The sequence below is a fragment of the Ascaphus truei genome, chromosome 15 (genome assembly GCF_040206685.1).
Source record: "Ascaphus truei isolate aAscTru1 chromosome 15, aAscTru1.hap1, whole genome shotgun sequence".
In the NCBI taxonomy this organism is placed as follows: Eukaryota; Metazoa; Chordata; class Amphibia; order Anura; family Ascaphidae; genus Ascaphus; species Ascaphus truei.
Genome location: NC_134497.1, coordinates 30,300,795 through 30,322,005, shown reverse-complemented (window position 1 = coordinate 30,322,005; position 21,211 = coordinate 30,300,795). Strand labels below are relative to the sequence as shown.

The following is a 21,211-nucleotide window of genomic DNA, read 5'->3' as shown; positions in this document are numbered from 1 at the left end:
TGCGTGAAAGGCAAGGGGGGGGAGGTTTGCGTGAAAGGCAAGGGGGGGGAGGTTTGCGTGAAAGGCAGGGAGGGGGGGGGTTGCGTGAAAGGCAGGGAGGGAGGGTTGCGTGAAAGGCAGGGATATTGCATGATATTGTAATAGTCTGCCCATTCATTAGCAATAACTTTACTGATGATACTCTTGATTTAAATAAGTAGATTGCAAACATTGGGGATACTTTTGTTCTGGTCTTCTTAGACTGAAAACTTTTTGGTTGAATTTAGTGTATAATCCTGTGGACGGACGTTCACTGAGGTACACACTTTGAGTCTTTATAATGTGAAATTATAATAGGCTTTATTGTGCCTTTTCCTTTTTATCAGGAAATTATCCAAACACATGGGGGTTAACAGAGCTTCCATTCACTTGGGAGTATTTCTAGTGAACTCCTATGCAATTAATTCACATCTCCGTTAGTTAAGCAATTCTCCCAACCCCAAAGCATGCAATAAGCAGATATAAGCAGTCTTTTAAGAATGAAAGTCTTATCTGTTCCTTGTGGTTTGGAGGGGAAATCTTCACTGTCCCTGCTTCAGCTCCCTTGTCTCCAGGGTTGGTCAGCATACAGGTTCAGAAGTTTTCCCTGTGTCTTGTAAGCAGCTCTGCTATCTTTTTAGCAGAGCTCAAGACAAGTGTGTCTTTAAGTTCAGCTCAGGTGTCAGCTAAAGAGTTCTCACTTCCTGTTTCAAAAGACAGGCTTTCTAAGCCATCTAATCAGGCAGGTGGTGTTTTGTTAATTGACTAAGAGCAGTTAACCACCACACTGCTGGATTAGAGGCACATTACCTGAACAGGGATAAGTCCCCTGTTACAAATCCCTATACACAACTTGTAAATTACGCTTATACGTATATTAGGGTTGAGCGGTGAGCTTTATTGTTATCTGTAATCATGCAGCATGACCTGGCTAAGCCCAGGAATACACCCCGTGAAATGTTCGAATAACGGCCGCTGCATCTCTATGTGGGCGTCTTAGTCACTGGTTATCCCTAAACATGCCTGGCTTTAGAGATCGGTCTCTCCCCTGTGTGTCCTCTTGTTTCCTCAGGCTGGATAAATCACTAAATCTCTTCCCACATTCCATACATGCGGTCTCTCCCCTGTGTGTGTCCTCTTGTGTGTGTTCAGGTAGGATAACCGGCTAAATCCCTTCCCACATTCCCGACATACATGCGGTCTCTCCCCTGTGTGTGTCCTCTTGTGTGTGATCAGGCTGGATGACACACTAAATCCCTTCCCACATTCCCCACATACATGCGGTCTCTCCCCTGTGTGTGTCCTCTTGTGTCTCGTCAGTTGGGATAAGTCACTAAATCCCTTCCCACAATCCCCACATACATGTGGTCTCTCTCCTGTGTGTGTCCTATTGTGTATGTTCAAGTGGAATAATTGACTAAATCTCTTCCCACATTCCCCACATTCATGAGGTCTCTCCCCTGTGTGTGTCCTCTTGTGTGTGTTCAGGTAGGATAACTGACTAAATCCCTTCCCACATTCCCCACATACATGTGGTCTCTCCCCTGTGTGTCATCTTGTGTATGTCCAGGCTGCGTGACACACTAAATCCCTTCCCACATTCTCCACATACATGCGGTCTCTCCCCTGTGTGTGTCATCTTGTGTATGTCCAGGCTGCGTGACACACTAAATCCCTTCCCACATTCTCCACATACATGCGGTCTCTCCCCTGTGTGTGTCCTCTTGTGTATGTTCAGGTTGGATAAAAAACTAAATCCCTTCCCACATTCCCCACATACATGCGGTCTCTCCCCTGTGTGTGTCTTCATGTGTGTGTTCAGGCTGGATGACACATGAAATCCCTTCCCACATTCCCCACATACATGCGGTCTCTCCCCTGTGTGTGTCCTCCTGTGTGTGTTCAGGAAGGATAACCGACTAAATCCCTTCCCACATTCCCCACATACATGCGGTCTCTCCCCTGTGTGTGTCCTCTTGTGTGTGTTCAGGCTGGATGACACACTAAATCCCTTCCCACATTCCCCACATACATGCGGTCTCTCCCCTGTGTGTGTCATCTTGTGTGTGTCCAGGCTGGATGACACAATAAATCCCTTCCCACATTCCCCACATACATACGGTCTCTCCCCTGTGTGTGTCCTCTTGTGTGTGTTCAGGCTGGATAACTGAGTAAATCGCTTTCCACATTCCCCACATACATGCGGTCTCTTCCCTGTGTGTGTCCCCTTGTGCCTCATCAAACTGGATAAGTTCCTAAATCCCTTCCCACATTCCCCAGATACATGTGGTCTCTCCCCGTTCTGTGTGGTCTTCTGTGCATTTTGGTCTGATAACCAAGTCAGACTCTTCCCACGTTCTCCAAGATCTTTTCCTGTGGCAGCAGCTAATATATATCTTTTGGAATGAGAAGCAGTTACATTGTTTATTAATTGCCTTGACTGGTTGAAAGATGCATTTGCTGTCATATTTATTGGAATGTTGCAAGATTGTTCTGTCTTCATCTTTTCCATATTCTCATTTGGGTGTTTGAACTTCAGATGTTTGAGGAGGTAATCCTGACTGCTAAAAGCAACCTTCCAGTGTTGGCATGGGTGGATTATTGGTGCTTGTCTTTGTACTAAAAGAGACAAAAATGTCACTGTTACACAAACTATCTTACAAAAGGTCACGCAGGAGAGTTAAGTTGGCATATCACAAAAAGTTCTGGATGAAAAGTAAACTGTACATTGTAAAAATGAAGGGTTTAGCACTACATGTGCAGCATTAGGACAGGGAGACTAGATGTAGTGGATCATACATTTAAAGTGGATCATATTATTTAACGATATAAAAGGAAATCTCACTAGCTGCAAAACCACCAATTAAAGTGGCAGAAATCTTTTCAAATCCTTTGATAGATAGTAAATCGATAGTTTCAGTTGTGAAGGTATAATTACAAAATGTTTGTACAATGAATAGAATGTGTCTCATTAGAAGCTCACATATCAGTCACCGGGTGTTCCCGTTACCGCACCATGTACCAGGTCTCTAATAGTTACCCAACTTTCTGCTAAATCTCCATTGTTAAATCAGGAACCATATACATATACAGTGGTGGTGGGGACAATGCAAACACAAAAACGATGCAAAATCATGGTATGTGATTCCAAAAAAAGGAATGTGATTCCCTCCCTTTAAGGTGACATCGCAGAACCCCAAAATGGGCATTCATCACATGGTACATCTACCAACTCCCTTCATTACCTTAGCGGTTAGCCACTGAGGGAGGTTATTAAAGCTACAGTTCACTTTTTTTTTTTTTTTTTTTTTTTTTTAAATTCAATAGTTTCATGTGGGCAATCTCTAATTACCTAAAGAACTGTATAGCTGCCAGTCAATTCGTTCTCCATGTATTGATCGGCGAAATTTGGCGACATCTTTAGATATGGCATATGTTTTTCATCTGCTTCTGTCAGTCAGTGGAAGCTCATGAATATTCATGAGCACTCCTACACTGACATGTGCAAGAGGGAGGGCAGGGCTCACAAAGGGGTGTGCCAGGGCTTGTGACAGGACATGAAGGGGCTGTGCCTTAGTAAATGCTTGTTAAAATAGAATACAAGAAAATTGGTCTTTCAAAGTTGTTTTTTTTTAAAACAGAAAATGCTAAAAGTATTTTTTCTTACTACAGAACTGATTTATTAAAAAAAACACACATGCAGGATATTGACTGAACTGCAGCTTTAATGTATTTTAATATAGTTGATGTATTTGTTTATTACTGGGTTACCATTTAATCGCCAATTTGGATATCTGGGCCACTCATTGAGAGGGCATAGTTAACTACAGTGATAATCAATGGTTTTATGTGTAAAATGTATTTTGAATGTTCTTTTTTGTTTTGTTTTAAACGTGTATATATTTTTGGCTAATATTTAAAACCCCATTTGTCTGATAGGGATATTGGGCTTTAGTCTAGAAGAGAGGGGAAAGTAGGTGACGTAGGGGATGTAGGTGATGACGGTAGTTGCCCTGGGGAGGGTGTTTAGGCTTCTCGTGGGGGGGCAGGAGGGGAGAAGTGGTGGTGAGAGGGGTTATCCCCTTAATTACCTTAGCGACTAGAATGGCAATGCTTTACTGGCCACTAACGGAGTCAACAGGGTTAGGTAATGTTTTTTTTAAATAAAGTATTAACCCTTTGATGCCTGTGGTATACCTTGGTAACCACGGGCTTGAAACGGTGTGACGATGGAGGGGATTTGGCCCGGGATTAAAGGGGTTGCACCCCATTTGGCCACCCCTGACCGCACCGGGAGACAAGGGGTTAACTGGGCTGAGGTCCAGAAATGTGATGTAACCCTTGTTATGACATGTAAATGCATGTTCCCCTGTTCCATTATAATGTCTGGTTACTTAGTGTTTGCATCACACACACACTAGAATCCAACCGGGAGCACAAGGGTTAATAGTTCTTTAATGATTATAGCTCTTTGTGTAATTTTCCCGCCTTTTCAGGCACCATTTTGCAGGTCCCCATTGGACACCATTAGGGCTCAATGCATTTCAATAGGAATTTGTGCTGTTTTAGTCCTGTTTCCTGTAGTGACCAGCAGGTGGCGTCCGAGAGGGAGAGCGGCGGTTTCCCATTGAAAGTCAATGGGCTCATTGACTTCAATGGAGATGCCTCGAGGTAACCTAGTTGGCTGCCGTCCAGACCGCAAACCGCAAAGCGGATACAATGTCCTTCAAAAGAGCTAAAATCACTGGGTCAAGTTCAACGTCAATTAGCGGGGGAATAAACAGTTCTAGGGCACCTAGGGGTAGAATTCTTTTTGCCCCTAGTTCCTAGGCGTCCACACACTCGACCACCACCGGGTCCCCGAATCCTGGACCCCCGATAAGGGTCGAACCAGATAGAGCGGGTCGCGCCAAAGGCTTCAATGGCGGCGGCAGAAACAGCTCAGAAAAATGACTAAGTGTAAAATGTTGAAATGTGTAAGTCCATATCTCCGGTTCTGGAATGCCCAGAGGGATGGGATTTGGGTGACATGTAGCCAAGATTCCGGCTTTAATGCATGCCAATTTCCAGCCCCCTCAGACCCACCAGACGGAGTATGGACCCCCTTGAAGTTCGGGAGTTTTCCCATAGACTTCAATGGCAGAAAACCCCATTGACTTCAATGGCGGCGATTTACCATTGAAAGTCTATGGCGGAGCTGCCCGTTGTTTTCAATGGGGATTTAGTGAAAAGCTGAGATTTCTTTTTCAATGGAGATTTTTGTATTAAAATGATTTAATGTGCATTTGTGTAACTCCGGTTTCTTAGGTCGTAGCAAGTCGCTTTTTGGACCATATGGTGTCCCAGTTCTGGCAATGCGAACTGGGAAGTTTGGACCTGCTAAACCTAACGGAACCGGATATTTTAATACGTTTATGTTTTATGCTTAATAGTGTATCTTAAGGTATGGACAAAGACCAAGAGGAAATTCTTTTGGGCCATAAGGTAGCAGATGGCCCTGGGGACGCCGCTATGTCTAGGATTTAAGTGCTGTTCAAAGAGTTTTATCACCCTCACTGTTTATCCGAAGCCCAAACCAGGGCAGGTCTTAAGTGTTCCAGTTAACACCTTTCAACAAAGGTTTTCCTGCCAGAACTCATAATGGTAGACTGGCTGGCATTCCTGATGTAAATGTGGGGCTTCAGAAATGAGACCCCCAGAGTTCTACTGCGCATGTGCCAACTAGCAGGGGGACATGGGTCAGAATGCTTTCCCACGTTAGTGAGTGGCTGGAGGTAATTGTAAACCAATCCCCTGTGCTTAAGGTTAAGAATAGAAGGAGAAAGGTTTATAAACTGCTGTCCACCCATATATCTTTTGTCTTCGTTTGCTGATATGGTTACCTGATACCACCTGAATGGTTTCCTGATTGCTGAGAGAAACGCTATGCACTGTCTTCCTGCCCGAGGTCTTTTCATGCTTTTGGGTGTCTTTATGACTATGAAGAGTGCTGTATGAACTGCCAGTCCAGCTGTGACTGCTTCATCATTTCCCTTTTACGTAAGTGTCTATATTTTGCCTGTTATTTGTACATATTTGCTGTGTTCACCTTTATCAAGGAATAAATTATATTTATCATATCTAAGTCTCGTCCCAGTTCAAACCCAGGTATATATATATTTATATATATAGTTTTTGGTGTAAATTACAGCCTGTCGCAAGCTCTCGTGACAAACGGGTTAATGTTATTTTGATCATACAAGTAGGTTTCTGTAATAATAGACATTACAGAAGCCTATGATAGAAATATTAACCCAATGCGGTATGTAACACATTATTAACGGTCGTGTTAATTCCCATATCACGAGATTGGCCCAAATATCGCACCCAGTAAATAATTACCACAATCATGATCTATACCACCTTAAAATTGTGGTAATAACACACGTTAGTTTATTATTTCCCATGGTGCGATATTAACTCCACTTTAACAGAATTTGATGTATCTGAGCTGTAGTGTTTTGTTTATGCCTGCGGGACAAACCAAGAACTAACCATGCTTTACTAGCCACTAAGGTGGCAAAAGGGGGTAGTTAGTGTAGTGTAATGTGTATATTATCCCGTGTGGCCAGCTAGTCATGGAAACCGATGACTAGTTGACCCGTGGACTACTAAGAGGTTAATATGTACTGTAATGTATTTTAACAACTATTTTATCATCTATTCCATGTTGGTTTAGCTCATCTTGCCTTTGTATATAATGGGCAGTATATTGGCCATTATATACATAGGAAAGACAGGGCTAACGCCAGCCTGAGGTAGGTGATAAAATATTTGCCGTATTTCTGCCGTTCATCCTGTTCCGATATATATAAAATATTCCTGTTTTGTATCGGAACTGATGCTTTTAACGGGTCCGATAAAAAGTGCTTTATTTTTGGCCTTGCAACACTGATTCATTGCACGATAATAAGGCACTTTTTTATGGGCGGCAATACAGCATTTTTGGTTACCACAGCTTGATGTATCTGGCCCTTTAACTCAAGTCAGGTTTAGTGATATTACGTTCTAGTTGACCTGTAATGGGGTATGGAAATCTATCCCTATTTGCAATTTAACATCAGTAATAAGACAATAGAGATGTAAAAACCACGTAACACACACATTCCTGATTACCTTGTGCTGGCGCGTTACTTTTCCCTAGCGTACCCCACTTGATACAAAAACCATATGGGATACCTGGCGCTTAATACAGTAGAAAGTGTCCATACAGTGCAGTCCTTTAAATGTCCAAATGATGTTCCCAACCAAAATGACGATTGCAGTAGGATTAGTTAGTCCCCCCTAATAAAGGGTTAAAGAAAAAACACAAATTGCACAGTATATCTGGACAGGTGCATACAGGACAGTACGACCACAGTGAACTACTTACAAGATAAATCTTGCAACTTTCAGTTGAGAGGATCTGTGCTTTAACCTCTTCCTTGCTGTGATCACAAATCCCACGCAAATCTTCTCAATCCTCCTCTTCTTTAGCCTCTCCCAAGTAGATATTTGGAAGGCATGATAAGGAGAGAATACAGCAAGATAGTGTGGAAAGTACAACACAATTTATTAAAATATATAAAAACAGCCAAATGTAAACTCACATATGGATGCAGTAACACGTGCAATAATAGGATGCCGTCCGCAGCTTGCTAAGGCGTCCCCTTTGCTTGTTACAAATCAAGTACAGCTGTATGGCTTCTCTCAGCAGCAACTCAGTGCCCAGGACTCTCTTCGCCCTCCCTGGTATGTTCCGGCGCTGGTCCCGCTAACGTCACTGCCAGAGCGCCGTTCAAACAACTGGGAACCTCCTCTGCAGACGGTGCCTCTAGAACTCCTCCCCCCTAACGCGTATCCCTCTGAGACTGAGTTCGTTAAGGGTGCCAGCAGTGCCCCACTCCCCGTTATGGCCAGTGGGCCACAGGTCACCCATTAAGAAGGGGAGGTGTAGAGGGAGAAAGGGGGTGGCCCGGTATTAAAGGGGTTGCACCCCATATGGCCATCCCTTGACCTCACCAGAGAAACAAGAGGTTAACTGGACTGCGGTCCAGGGATGAGGTTTGCACCTTGTTGTACCTTGAAAATGTATGTTCCCCTGTTTCATTATAAGCATGTATTTTAATGTTTTAAAGTGCATTTCTGTATCTCCAGTTCTGGAGATCGCAGAGAGTTCATATTTGGCCAATATGTGGAGTCACTGTAGGCATTAAAAACTGGCAAAGGTCGACCCACTGAGCCCACCAGAATGGAATTTATTAATATGTGTAGATATTAAAGTGTATATGTATTTTATTTTGGATCCGTTCTGAAAATGCAGACGCCATTTGTTAGGCTAATAGGTCATGAAGGCCAGACGGCTGAGTGGCCTAAGCACGGTGATCAAAAAGTAACTGCCTTATTGTTACCCAATGTCTAGGGATTAAGTATTAGTCAATCAACAAACTCTGTTACCTGAGGGCATGGGTTAGTCTGTTAGTCTCCACGTTAGATAATTGTTCACCAATAGGCTGTGTTCAATGTTAAGGATAGGGTTGCACAGGTATATAAACTGTGTCAACCCTACAGTTTTTAGTTATGCTTCTGATATCATCATGAATGTCACTGGATTGCTGGAGTTATGCTTCTGATTCCACCTTGAAAGTCACTGGACTGTTGGAGAATTGCTATTGGATACTTCTCCATCCCCCAACCCTAAGTAAGTGTTATCTTCTTGTCTGTTAATTGTACTATATTGCTGTGTTCACCTTATTTAAGGAATAAATTATATTTTATTATATCTAAGCCTCATTCAGTTCAACCCAGATATTTGGTGTTCATTATATCTTGTCATAAGCTACCGTGACAAGCTCTATAATTAACTGGTGGCAAGCGGCGGGATTGAACTGGACCTGTGTTACAGTATACTGCGGGATACTGTAACATAGTAGGAACTTGATGGTATTTGCAAGTTCCTGGGACTAAAGATATTGAACACACAGTAGTGCAACAGTTAACACAAGTTGTAACACCACCTCACTGCTGCGACTGAACCATGAGCAAGGCTGAAGGCTCATCCAACATGTGGACCCGAGCTCAGCTGAAAGACAAGTGCCGTGAATATGGACTGCCCTATGAGAACCAGGAGGTCGCAGACATGGTTGACGCAATCGGTGACTATGAAGCCCGGCTTGCAGAGCCTCAGGATACGGCTCAGCTTGCCCTTTTACAGCCACCCGGAGATCAGGGAAGGAACCCAGTGCCGGGGCGGCGGAATCTCGGGGAGGGAACGAGTGCACCTCCCGGGAGCAGTGCAACAGGAGGGGTACTGGTTGCTGCGGCTACCAGTCCGTTCACCCCTGAAATGTTGGCACTGATTACTGCGTGGGGAGACAGAGGGACACCAGAGGAGTGGCTGCAGTTTATCACTATGGCAGTGAACAGACCCGCTTATTGCCCCCCTGTCCAACCCAACACAGATGAACTCAAACTGGACCAGCACAGTCTCACCAAGTTCGTGGAAGGCACTGACCAGATTGACAGTTTCTTAAAGAACTTTGAAACGCAGTGCCGGCGGTACAAAGTGCTTCCCCAGCCTAGGGTTGCACGTTTGGACCCCTTACTGTCCGGATTGGCTAAGCAGACGATGATGGCGCTTCCAGATGAGTATGCTGAGGACTATGACCACCTGAAAGAACTGTTACTGTTTCAGTACGGTTTTACCCTTGAAGCCTACCGGGGTAAATTCCGGCAGGAAGAGAGGCAGCCCCAGGAGTCCTATGTTACCTACGTGACCCGCATGGCTTTATACGGGATACGCTGGGTGGAGGGCTATGAGGCACGGACTTACCAACGCCTGCTGGACCTCATCTTTCAGAAGAAGCTCATGGAGCAGTGCCCGCCGGCGGTGAGGGCTTGGGTGTACGACAAGAAGCCCAAGACTTACCAGGAGGCGGCGAGGCTTGCAGACGACTATGTGGCCAGCCGAGCCCTGATGACTGCCAAAACAGTAGCCAAGGCGGCGGTGGCACCGGCCAGAAAGTCTGCCAATATCCCCCAATGGACTCAGAGGCCGCCTGCGGGCAGCAGTCCACCGAAGGCGGGGGAGCTCCGGCACGAGCGCCGGTGCTAAACCTGCAACCGCCCTGGTCACATCAGACCAGATTGCCCGGAACCCCTGTGTTCCGGCGGACCCCATCGGGGGCAACGCACCCCAGCCCGAATGCGGGTAGCTTCCACCAAAGACTCCGGACCGGTCCTGGAGACAACTCCCAGCGAGACGTCCCATGCAGCACCTGTCCTGATTTCATCGGTGCCTGCAGCCAGGAGCGGAGGACATCTCAGCGCGGACCTGCAGCAGACGGACGGCCGGAGCAGACATCTCACCCCGGTCACAGTCGGTGACCGGCAAGCAGTCGGCTTGCTGGATACAGGAGCGGCAGTGACCCTGGTCCGACCTGGTCCGGCCAGAGGAATTACTCCCAGGCCCTGGGATACAGATCACTGTGGCCGACGGAGAGCCACGTTTCTTACAAGTGGCCAGAATCTTTTTGGATTGGGGGAGGGCCAGGGTGTGCGGGAGGTGGGGGTTTTACCCGGTTTGGATGCAGATGTTCTTCTTGGAAACGATCTGGGGCCGATGACCTGCACCTATGCCCGAGTGCCCAAGCCCGCTGCAGTGGCGGCGGTTACCCGGAGCCAGACAGCGGCAATGGCGGCGGCGCCAGTCCCCCAGCCTTTGGGACCAACGTTAGCGGAGGGCGCAGAGGAGCCCGGAGAGGTAAGCCAGGATCAGTTGCAACCACAGACTGACTTACTGTTCCCTCTCACCCTTCCCCATTCCCCTGACAATAACATGACTGGGGGGTGGCCAGAATTAGGAGCCCAGTTTAGGGAGGCAGTGAAGGCAGACCCTACCCTGGCCGGCGTGAGACTTCGCGCGTCCGAATCTCAGGCAGGGGAGGGCACTGAGCGCTGCCTATGGTATAAGGGACTCCTGTATAGAGAAGAAGGGAACCCAGGGATAGAGGAGGGATTGACCGGTAAGCGACAGCTAGTAGTGCCCCAGGGGTACCGACAGCAATTATTATGGGTAGCTCACTCTATTCCGTTAGCGGGACATCAGGGGGTCAACAGAACGCGAGCCCGGTTATTACAGCGTTACTACTGGCCGGGGGCATCTCGAGATGTGGGCACTTTCTGCCGCTCTTGTGATGCCTGCCAGCGAGTGGGAAAGGCGGGCAACCGTGTGAAGGCACCCCTGAAACCCCAACCGATAATAGGGGAACCCTTCCAGAAAGTAGCGATGGATCTTGTAGGACCCCTTATGATTTCTAGCAGGCAGGGAAACACTGTGGAGCAGGTGGAGATAGGGGCACAGTTGAGTGCTAGGCAGAAGGGAGAAGCCAGGGACATGCTAGCTAAGTATGGGGCCCTCTTCACTGACATGCCAGGGACCACACATCTCACAAAACACCCAGTGCTCACAGGGGACCTGCGGCCTCTGCATAAGCACGCTTATAGAGTGTCAGCAGAGGTCAAGACCAGTATGGAGAGGGAGATAGAGGAGATGCTGACCCTAGGGGTTATTACTCCGTCCCAGAGTCCTTGGGCAAGTCCGGTAGTCCTAGTTTCCAAGAAGGACAAGACCACCCGGTTTTGTGTGGACTACCGCTTGCTCAACGCTGGGACGGTGTCAGATGCCTATCCCATGCCCCGCATGGATGAGTTACTAGATGAACTCGCGGGGGCAAAGTATCTGACCCCCATGGATTTGAGCAAAGGCTATTGGCAGATCCCACTGACCCTGGAGGCAAGGGAAAAGTCAGCATTCATCACTCCAAGTGGCCTCTATGAGTTTTTAGTGATGCCATTTGGGATGAAGAATGCCCCGGCTACCTTCCAACGCCTGGTCAATAGGTTACTGGAAGGGATGCAGAGCTATGCCAGGGCTTACTTAGATGACATTGCTGTCTTTAGTAATTCCTGGGACTCCCATTTAGGACATGTAGCTGTGGTGCTAGATAGGATCAGGGAGGCTGGGCTTACCTTGAAACCCACTAAGTGTATGGTTGGGATGGCAGAGGTCCTGTACTTAGGGCACAGGGTGGGTGGAGGGCACCTCAAACCAGAGCCAGCCAAGGTAGAAGCCATAGTTCAGTGGCCTGTTCCAAAAACCAAGAAACAGGTCATGGCATTTTTGGGCACCGCAGGGTACTATAGGAAGTTTGTCCCACAGTACAGCACCGTGGCCAAACCCCTGACTGATTTGACTAAAAAGCAACTGCCTGCGCTTATCACCTGGACTCCTGCCTGTGAAACTGCTTTCCAGGCACTGAAAACTGCGCTTGCTGGGGCCCCCATACTGGCTGCCACCAGACTATACCAAACATTTCCTCATTCAGACTGATGCCTCGGACTACGGCATTGGGGCTGTGTTGAGCCAAGTGGGGGACGACGGTAGAGAGCACCCTGTGGTGTACCTCAGCCAAAAACTACTTCCCAGAGAGGTGGCCTATGCCACCATTGAGAAAGAGTGCTTGGCCATTGTGTGGGCACTCAATAAACTCCAGCACTATGTGTATGGAAGGGCTTTCACGGTCCTCACAGACCACAACCCCCTGAGTTGGCTGCAGAGGGCACCAGGGGAGCATGCCAAGTTGCTAAGTTGGAGCTTGGCCTTGCAAGAGTTTGAGTTTACTATTCAGCACAAAAAGAGTAGTGAAAACAGCAATGCTGATGGACTTTCACGTCAGGACTATCCCTCTGAAACTGCATTCGTTAAGGGTGCCAGCAATGCCCCACTCCCCGTTAGGGCCAGTGGGCCACAGGTCACCCATTAAGAAGGGGAGGTGTAGAGGGAGAAAGGGGGTGGCCCGGTATTAAAGGGGTTGCACCCCATATGGCCATCCCCTGACCTCACCAGAGAAACAAGAGGTTAACTGGACTGCGGTCCAGGGATGAGGTTTGCACCTTGTTGTACCTTGAAAATGTATGTTCCCCTGTTTCATTATAAGCATGTATTTTAATGTTTTAAAGTGCATTTCTGTATCTCCAGTTCTGGAGATCGCAGAGAGTTCATATTTGGCCAATATGTGGAGTCACTGTAGGCATTAAAAACTGGCAAAGGTCGACCCACTGAGCCCACCAGAATGGAACTTATTAATATGTGTAGATATTAAAGTGTATATGTATTTTATTTTGGAACCGTTCTGAAAATGCAGACGCCATTTGCTAGGCTAATAGGTCATGAAGGCCAGACGGCTGAGTGGCCTAAGCACGGTGATCAAAAAGTAACTGCCTTGATTGTTACCCAATGTCTAGGGATTAAGTATTAGTCAATCAACAAACTCTGTTACCTGAGGGCATGGGTTAGTCTGTTAGTCTCCACGTTAGATAATTGTTCCCCAATAGGCTGTGTTCAATGTTAAGAATAGGGTTGCACAGGTATATAAACTGTGTCAACCCTACAGTTTTTAGTTATGCTTCTGATATCATCTTGAATGTCACTGGATTGCTGGAGTTATGCTTCTGATTCCACCTTGAAAGTCACTGGACTGTTGGAGAATTGCTATTGGATACTTCTCCATCCCCCAACCCTAAGTAAGTTATCTTCTTGTCTGTTAATTGTACTGTATTGCTGTGTTCACCTTATTTAAGGAATAAATTATATTTTATTGTATCTAAGCCTCATTCAGTTCAACCCAGATATTTGGTGTTCATTATATCTTGTCATAAGCTACCGTGACAGGGACGTCACTTTTTCAAAGGATAAGGAGCTACTGCCAATGAGCCCTATTTATACCTCCAAGAAGTAATTAACCCCTTGGTGTCAAATTACATTGCATATACATGTGACAGAAACGTATTAAAACGCAATAAAATTCATTAATACAGACGCTATACATTACTACAAGTCAAAAGAGATTAACTCTGGGATTCAATGGCTTGTATAATGGAAACAGATAGCTAATAAAGATATTAAATGCATAGTGGATAAAGAGTGATTTATAATCCCTTAGGAAGGAGGCTAGATCAAACTCTATATTTACACCTTTAAGTGTCAGTGTCCTTAGTGTAAAATTCCTAAGTCTGTCACCTCCCCTCCAGTTAATTTTAGGGCACTCTATCCCTTTACATGTTAATCCTTCAGGGTTTTGGCCGTGAACTATTTTAAAATGGTTAGAGACACTGTGATTTTCAAACACTCTTTTAATATTGTACACGTGCTCGGCTAGCCTACGTTTGAGGGGTCTCCCTGTTCTCCCCACATATTGGAGACCGCAGGGACATTGTAATAAGTAGACACAATACGTAGTTCTACAGCTAATGAAGGTGTCAATTACATAAGTTTTGTTGGCGACTGTAGAATGGAACTTGTCACCTTTTTTGCTGTAATTACACCCAATACACTTGCCGCATGTAATGTATCCTTTCAAATCACCCAACCATGTACTGTTACCCTGTTTGGGTCCGCCTAAGGGACAACTAGGTGTTAGAGATTCTTTTAGGTTCTTAGCCTTCTTATACACAATTTGCGGGTGAGATGGTAGTACAGATTTCAAAATGGGATCTCGCTGGAGAATTCCCCAATGCTTTTTAAGTTTTCATTATCTCAGGAGCCATACTATTATACCTAGTGATAAAGGGTATACATTCTCCCTCTTTATCTTTTTTATTTTTCTTATCCATACCAACTAGTGCAGTTTTATCTACATTAACCCTTGCAATAGCTTTATTGACCTTAAACAGATTATAATCACGCTCCCTAAATTTGTCTTTTAATTCACATATTTGTTGGCCATAAATATGCTTCTGGGAACAATTCCTTTTTATTCGTAATGCCTGACCTTGTGGGATATTGTCAATCCACTTGGGGTGCTGATGGCTAGATGCCATAGGTACGTATTGGCGTCAACCTCTTTGTAATATGTTTTAGTATGCACCACCCCATCTTCTACGTACAAGGTGAGGTCAAGGAAATTAATAACTGTTGGATCACTACTTGAAGTGAACCTAATATTGTATGGGTTTTGGTTGAGATAGATTAAAAAAAGGGCTAAAGTGTCCGGGGTGCCCCTCCAGACACACAGCACATCATCGATATATCTTTTCCAGAGCACCAGGTTTGCACCAAATGGGTTGTCTCCCCAAATGTGGTCCTGTTCCCACATGTCCATGAAAATATTCGCGTAACTTGGTGCAAACCTGGTGCCCATCACGGTGCCGAGCGTCTGGAGAAAGAACTCGCCCTCATGGCTAAAGTAATTGTGCTGAAGGATGTACCTAATCCCCTCCAAGACAAATGATCTCAGCTTCTCATCTACATCTCTATCTTTCTCCAAAGTTAGTCTAGTGGCCCTGAGTCCTGCTTCATGTTCGATGATGGTATAAAGGGATACCACATCACATGTTACCCAGATGAGATTGATATCCCAAGTGAGTTCTTTGATAATATTAAGCACATGAGTGGTATCCCTAAGATAGGAACGGATCTGTACTACATATCTTTGTAAGATGTAATCAAGAAACTGTGATAAGTTGGATGTGAGGGAGCCGATCCCTGAAATGATCGGTCTTCCCGGAGGTTTGATGGGGTCTTTATGGAGTTTGGGGATGAAATAGAATACTGGTATTCAAGGTTCTTCTACTAATATGAAGTCTAACTCCTTTTTAGTGATTACTTCATCCTCAAAGCCCCTATTGGCCATCAATACTAGTTCATTTTTGAACTGTTCTGTTGGATTCTTACCTAGTTTACTATAAGTGGAGACATCACTGAGAATCCTATGAGACTCTTGTCCTGTCTGTTTAAGGGACACCTTAGCAAGCTGCGGACGGCATCCTAGTATTGCACGTGTTACTGCATCCATATTTGAGTTTACATTTGGCTGTTTTTATATATTTTAATAAATTGTGTTGTACTTTCCACACTATCTTGCTGTATTCTCTCCTTATCATGCCTTCCAAATATCTACTTGGGAGAGGCTAAAGAAGAGGAGGATTGAGAAGATTTGCGTGGGATTCGTGATCACAGCAAGGAAGAGATTAAAGCACAGATCCTCTCAACTGAAAGTTGCAAGATTAATCTTGTAAGTAGTTCACTGTGGTCGTACTGTCCTGTATGCACCTGTCCAGATATACTGCGCAATTTGTGTTTTTTCTTTAACCCTTTATTAGGGGGGACTAATGAATCCAACTGCAATCGTCATTTTCGTTGGGAACATCATTTGGACATTTAAAGGACTGCACTGTATGGACACTTTCTACTGTATTAAGCGCCAGGTATCCCATATGGTTTTTGTATGAGTTTTGTGTGTAGATTGAGGAGATAACCTGCACTGTGGGACAACTTAGGCTGCTTTATTTGTTTGTTTTTTAGTCATCACGTTCACTTGATATTGTATGTGCACTTTATTATATTGTAGGCGCAATTAAGTATGCACACCATTTAATTTAAGGCACATTTTTTAGCACTAGCTCATTATAGGTTAAGCGCTGTAGTTTTGATGTATTAGTTAGTTGTTTACATTATTGGTTCATGTACCCCACTTGATACCAAGCTCTTTCCCATATTTATCACCATACCAGACCAGGAGCTGTGTGTGTGGGGGGAGGTCTGTGCAGGTTCTGTAGTAGATTTTCCTGTGGTCCTGCAACGCCACAAGGTTCTGTTCTTCCTCGTTTCTCGCACAATTTACAAACCTAAAATTGGGACAGTTAGTGAGGTCTCAATGTAATGTCTATTTTATAAAGGAAGAGCTGAAAAAAAAGATACAAGTTGTTAATAATGTGACTTGTCTTTTCTTTCTTCTCTACAGTTTTTCAGGTGAACAGAAATTAATGGAGAGCAATGTATATACGATGGCTCACTTGTATGTACCCACATTTTTATTGGAATGGGAGCCACAGGCCACACCAGTGACAACTTTCTTATTACTTAAAAAATAAATAAAAACATTGTTGTAATGAAAAAGTCCCCGACAAGATGACACAAGTGCCACAAAGGTGAGTTTTCTTCCGGTTAAACTAAACAGAAAGTGGGGTTGATGTAACAAGGTGTTGTAGCAGGAATGTGTTCCATTAGCAACCTGAGCTTATAACATGCCCTCGACTGATTTGGAAACTGGACTATAGAAAAAGCCTTGAGCCACAGTCTAATGAGGTAACAATGTCGATTTGGGCTTGAAACTCCCCCCTGTCATGGCCACGCCGCCCCCCTCTCCCCCCCCCCTGCGCATCCCATCGCTCCACATAGAACACAGATCATGGACCCGTGCACGCGCTGCCAGGCAGTCAGTCGCGCGTGCAGCAGTGACCACTGGGGCCATTGCCTGAGGGTACATATGGGCCGCAATGGTGCTGAATACGGCTGTTAGGAGACAGGAGTGAGGGGAGAGGTGCAAAGAGCTGCTGTGATCACATGCTCATTGCCATTGACTTGGGTGGGTGTTTTAAGTGCAATTGAGGCTATTTCACTTTAGTGAATCTAGTGTTTGGTAAACAGAGGAGGCAAAGTGGATACGGAAAAATAACCCCCTGCAGATCAGTACCTGGGAGGCAAATAAAGGGTGTGGGAGGAAGGGGGATACAGAACACAAACAGCAATAGAAACACAGTAAGAGAAACCATGTGAGACGGGTAACTCTTCCCTTGAGGGGATATAGGGGAAATAATTTGACAAGCTGTTTGGGGGATAAAAAAAAATGAATGTTTCTGTTTCTTCAGTAGTTTCGGGAGGTTTTGCAAGCATTTGGAAAGACAATAAGTGATGGTAATGGTCACAGAGTAATAGTCTGGAGAATATAGATGTGGCATTAGCTGCCCAGTAAACTAGGTAAAGTAGTGTAGGTGACAGCAACCAAAGTAATCCATAATGTCAACAGCTGCCTCTGGCTAAATAAGGCTTCGAAAAAAGTGGACCCGCGTTCTTAAGACGGAGAAAAACTTGTGTGGGGTGAGAAGAAAAGGAGTGGTTAGGATAGGGAGCAAGGAGAAAAGGCTGATTGTACAAACTCTTATGGGTTTGTAATCTCAGGATTGATTTAAACTGAAGCAGAGTAGGAAAATGGTATTTAAAGGGGCAGTCCCTCCTAGGAAGAACGTGACAACAATGGCATATTTAATAGGTTAAATGTAGCAAATTGTCAAGTTATAAAACCTGTCCCAGACAACAAGGGGTGCATTCTCAGCACTCAGTCCCGTACTGTTATCTCAGACACCGTTTTTCAAAGTCCTCGAGAAAACCGTCGATTTTGTCAGTGCCACAGACAAACTTGTTAAAACTGTGGTGATCCACTTGGGGAATCACTGGATTTAGGTCTGCATATCTACGGACACAGCCTAACGTATACAATTTGACTTCTCCACAGTTCAGCAAGTGTGCTGAGCTGTCTGTGTTTGATTATTTTGTTATTGGTTTTCCAGGTTGCTTGGTGAGGTGACATCATCAGCGTCATATGACACTGCGATGACATCAGACGTCAACCAGGAAGTACTGAGGCTGCAGTGGCTGCCCGGCTGTAAACACAGGTGATGGGTATGAAGTGGATTTTGTAACCCCTAGGGGTATACAGGCATACCCCGCTTTAAGGACACTCACTTTAAGTACACTCGCGAGTAAGGACATAATCGCCCAATAGTCAAACGGCAGCTCACGCATGCGCCTGTCAGCACATCCTGAACAGCAATACCGGCTCCCTACCTGTACCGAAGCTGTGCGCAAGCGGGGAGACTATAGAGCCTGTTACAAATGCCTTATTTACATCAGTTATGCACGTATATGATGATTGCAGAACAGTACATGCATCGATAAGTGGGGCAAAGGCAGTGCTTCACTTTAAGTACATTTTCGCTTTACATACATGCTCCGGTCCCATTGTGTACGTTAATGCGGAGTATGCCTGGATATACTTGTTAGCTTCACGCATAGTGTGTCTGCACGTGTTGCACGACACAAATTGCTGCCGCGGCTTGAGCCTCCTGAGTGGTGTCCGGCAGCTGGGATTTTATATTGTAACCACAAGGATTACCCAGTATGGGTTTTTCAAGAAAAACTCTGAAAGGGTTAAATAGGCTGTCTAACCAGGCTCTATAAAAGCTTGTGTACGACTATAGAGCTCAGTACGACTGACAACTTATTTATTATTGAAAACAAAGCATTTTTGGAGGCCAAAAAAAAAAAAAGCTGTGTGTGCTGTGCACGCGCATAGTAAGTGAAACTTCTATGACTTTTGTCACAGAAATTGACTTATAACGCGCGTGCGCGGTACACATGTCAGTCAGTGTATGTGTCAGTGAGTGAGTATGTATGTGTGTCAGTCAGAGAGTATGTATGTGTGTCAGCCAGAGAGTATGTATGTTTGTTTGTTTGTGAGTGTGTGCATGTGTGTCAGTCAGTGTGCGCATGTGTGTCAGTCAGTGTGCGCATGTGTGTCAGTCAGTGTGCGCATGTGTGTCAGTCAGTGTGTGCATGTGTGTCAGTCAGTGTGTGCATGTGTCAGTGTGTGCATGTGTGTCAGTCAGTGTATGCATGTGTGTCAGTCAGTGTGTCCATGTGTCAGTGTGTGCGTGTGTGCCAGTCAATGTGTGTGTGCGTCAGTCAGTGTGTGCGTGCGTCAGTCAGTGTGTGTGCGTGCGTCAGTCAGTGTGTGTGCGTGTGTCAGTCAGTGTGTGTGCGTGTGTGTGTGTGTGTGTGTGTGAGAGTGTCAGTCAGTGTGAGAGTGTCAATGTCTCTCTCTCTCTGCGTTGTGTGTGTATGTCTCTCTCTGCGTTGTGTGTGTATGTCTCTCTCTCTCTGTGTTGCGTGTATGTCTCTCTCTCTCTGCGATGTGTATGTATGTCTCGTTGTGTTGTGTGCCCCCCTCACGCAAATTCTGCACACCCCCCCCCTCGCACGCAAATTCTGGACGACCCCCCCTCACACGCAAATTTTGAACCCCCCCCTCGCACGCAAATTCTGGACGACCCCCCCCTCGCACGCAAATTCTGCGGGGTACATGCGCCCGGCACAGGCGTGAGTGACCGAGCCCCTGTGCCGCGCGGGTTTGCGCCGTGTGCCAGTGGAGGGCTGAATGGCGCCGCTGCCAATGGGCGTTAGGACTAGGAGCGTGTGGGGGGAACGACGCCGCTGCCAGCCTCTTCTGCGCATGTGTGGCGTCCGTCAGCGGCGCCATCACAACTGCGCATGCACGGCATGGCAGCGGGCGGGGACCAGCGTTCCTACAGCGGCCGTGGCAGCGATCCCCTTCTGATGTGTGATGTGGGGAACGCAGCACTCAACCCCCCTCCCCCCACCCCCCGTTACGGGAGCAGGAGCCGTTCCATGCCTCGGCCGGAGGATGTCAGCAGGGAGTGGCGGCGATTAAATTTTGAGGGTGAGCGGCGGCGGTGGCGCTGTCAGCGGGTGGGGGGAGCAGTGCTCGTTAGGAGCTGCGGCGGTGATTAAATGTTGAGCGGATGGGGGGGAGCGTGTAAACGGCCATGTGGGGGGGAGCGTGATGGTTAGGAGCGGCGCCAGAACACAGCCTGGCCTCAACTGCCAGCACTGTGACGTCAGCACTTTGACGTCACATCCGTTTAATTTTCTATCCCCACAATCCATTTTTGTCCCATTAGGAATGAGGTGCCACTAAAGAAGTTTCACTTCAAAAACATTAATTGATTTCAACAGTGACTCAAAGACGTCCTCGTCTCCCACGTGCTGCCTCCGAATGAATTCGGCCAAATATGACTCTAAATGATGACGTGCTGTTCCTCGGTGTTGTTTGTTGCGCCACTGTGTATTAGGAGGAGGTGGGGAGGGGCACCTACTGGCTTAGGTGGCAGTCCTCACTGTGTATTAGGAGGTGGCAGGGAGGGGCAGTTATTGGTGTTAGGGTGGCAGTTATCTCTGTGTATGAGGAGGTGGGGAGGGGCAGTTATCACTCTGTATTAGGAGGGAGGGCAGTTATCTGTATAAGGCTGAGTCCCCGTTGGCGCTGAGCGCGCTCATGCTTAGAGCATGAGCGCCGGGTGTCCTGCAATTTGCGGGCGCACGCGTGCGGGGGGGCGCATTGCGGGCTATCGAGCAAGCGTGAAAGTTTAAAAAATGTGTTTACTAAAGCGCAGAGCGTGTGTGCCCACACATTTGCGCGCATCTCGTGAGCGGGAACATGCATATGTATATATATATATATATATATATACATATGCA

The 21,211-nt window shown here is 46.2% G+C and overlaps 2 protein-coding genes across 4 annotated transcripts in view; both read right to left on the bottom strand.

Moving 5' to 3' along the window:
* The window catches only part of LOC142466748 (uncharacterized), a 259,636-nt gene that overhangs the window by 171,294 nt on the left and 67,131 nt on the right, over positions 1 to 21,211 (bottom strand). The window lies entirely within an intron of this gene.
* LOC142466758 (uncharacterized) overlaps positions 896 to 21,211 on the bottom strand; it is a 20,876-nt gene continuing 560 nt past the window's right edge. The window contains exons 2-3 of one of the 3 annotated variants that reach the window (XM_075572134.1): positions 16,606 to 16,722; positions 896 to 2,637 (exon numbers count right to left, since the gene is read on the bottom strand). In XM_075572134.1, coding sequence (XP_075428249.1) covers positions 1,520 to 2,530 — 1,011 coding nt within the window. In that variant the 5' untranslated portion in view covers positions 2,531 to 2,637; positions 16,606 to 16,722 and the 3' untranslated portion in view covers positions 896 to 1,519. Of the gene's footprint in view, positions 2,638 to 7,173; positions 7,359 to 16,605; positions 16,723 to 21,211 lie in introns of those variants that run through there. The other 2 variants (XM_075572136.1, XM_075572135.1) reach the window with 2 other exon arrangements.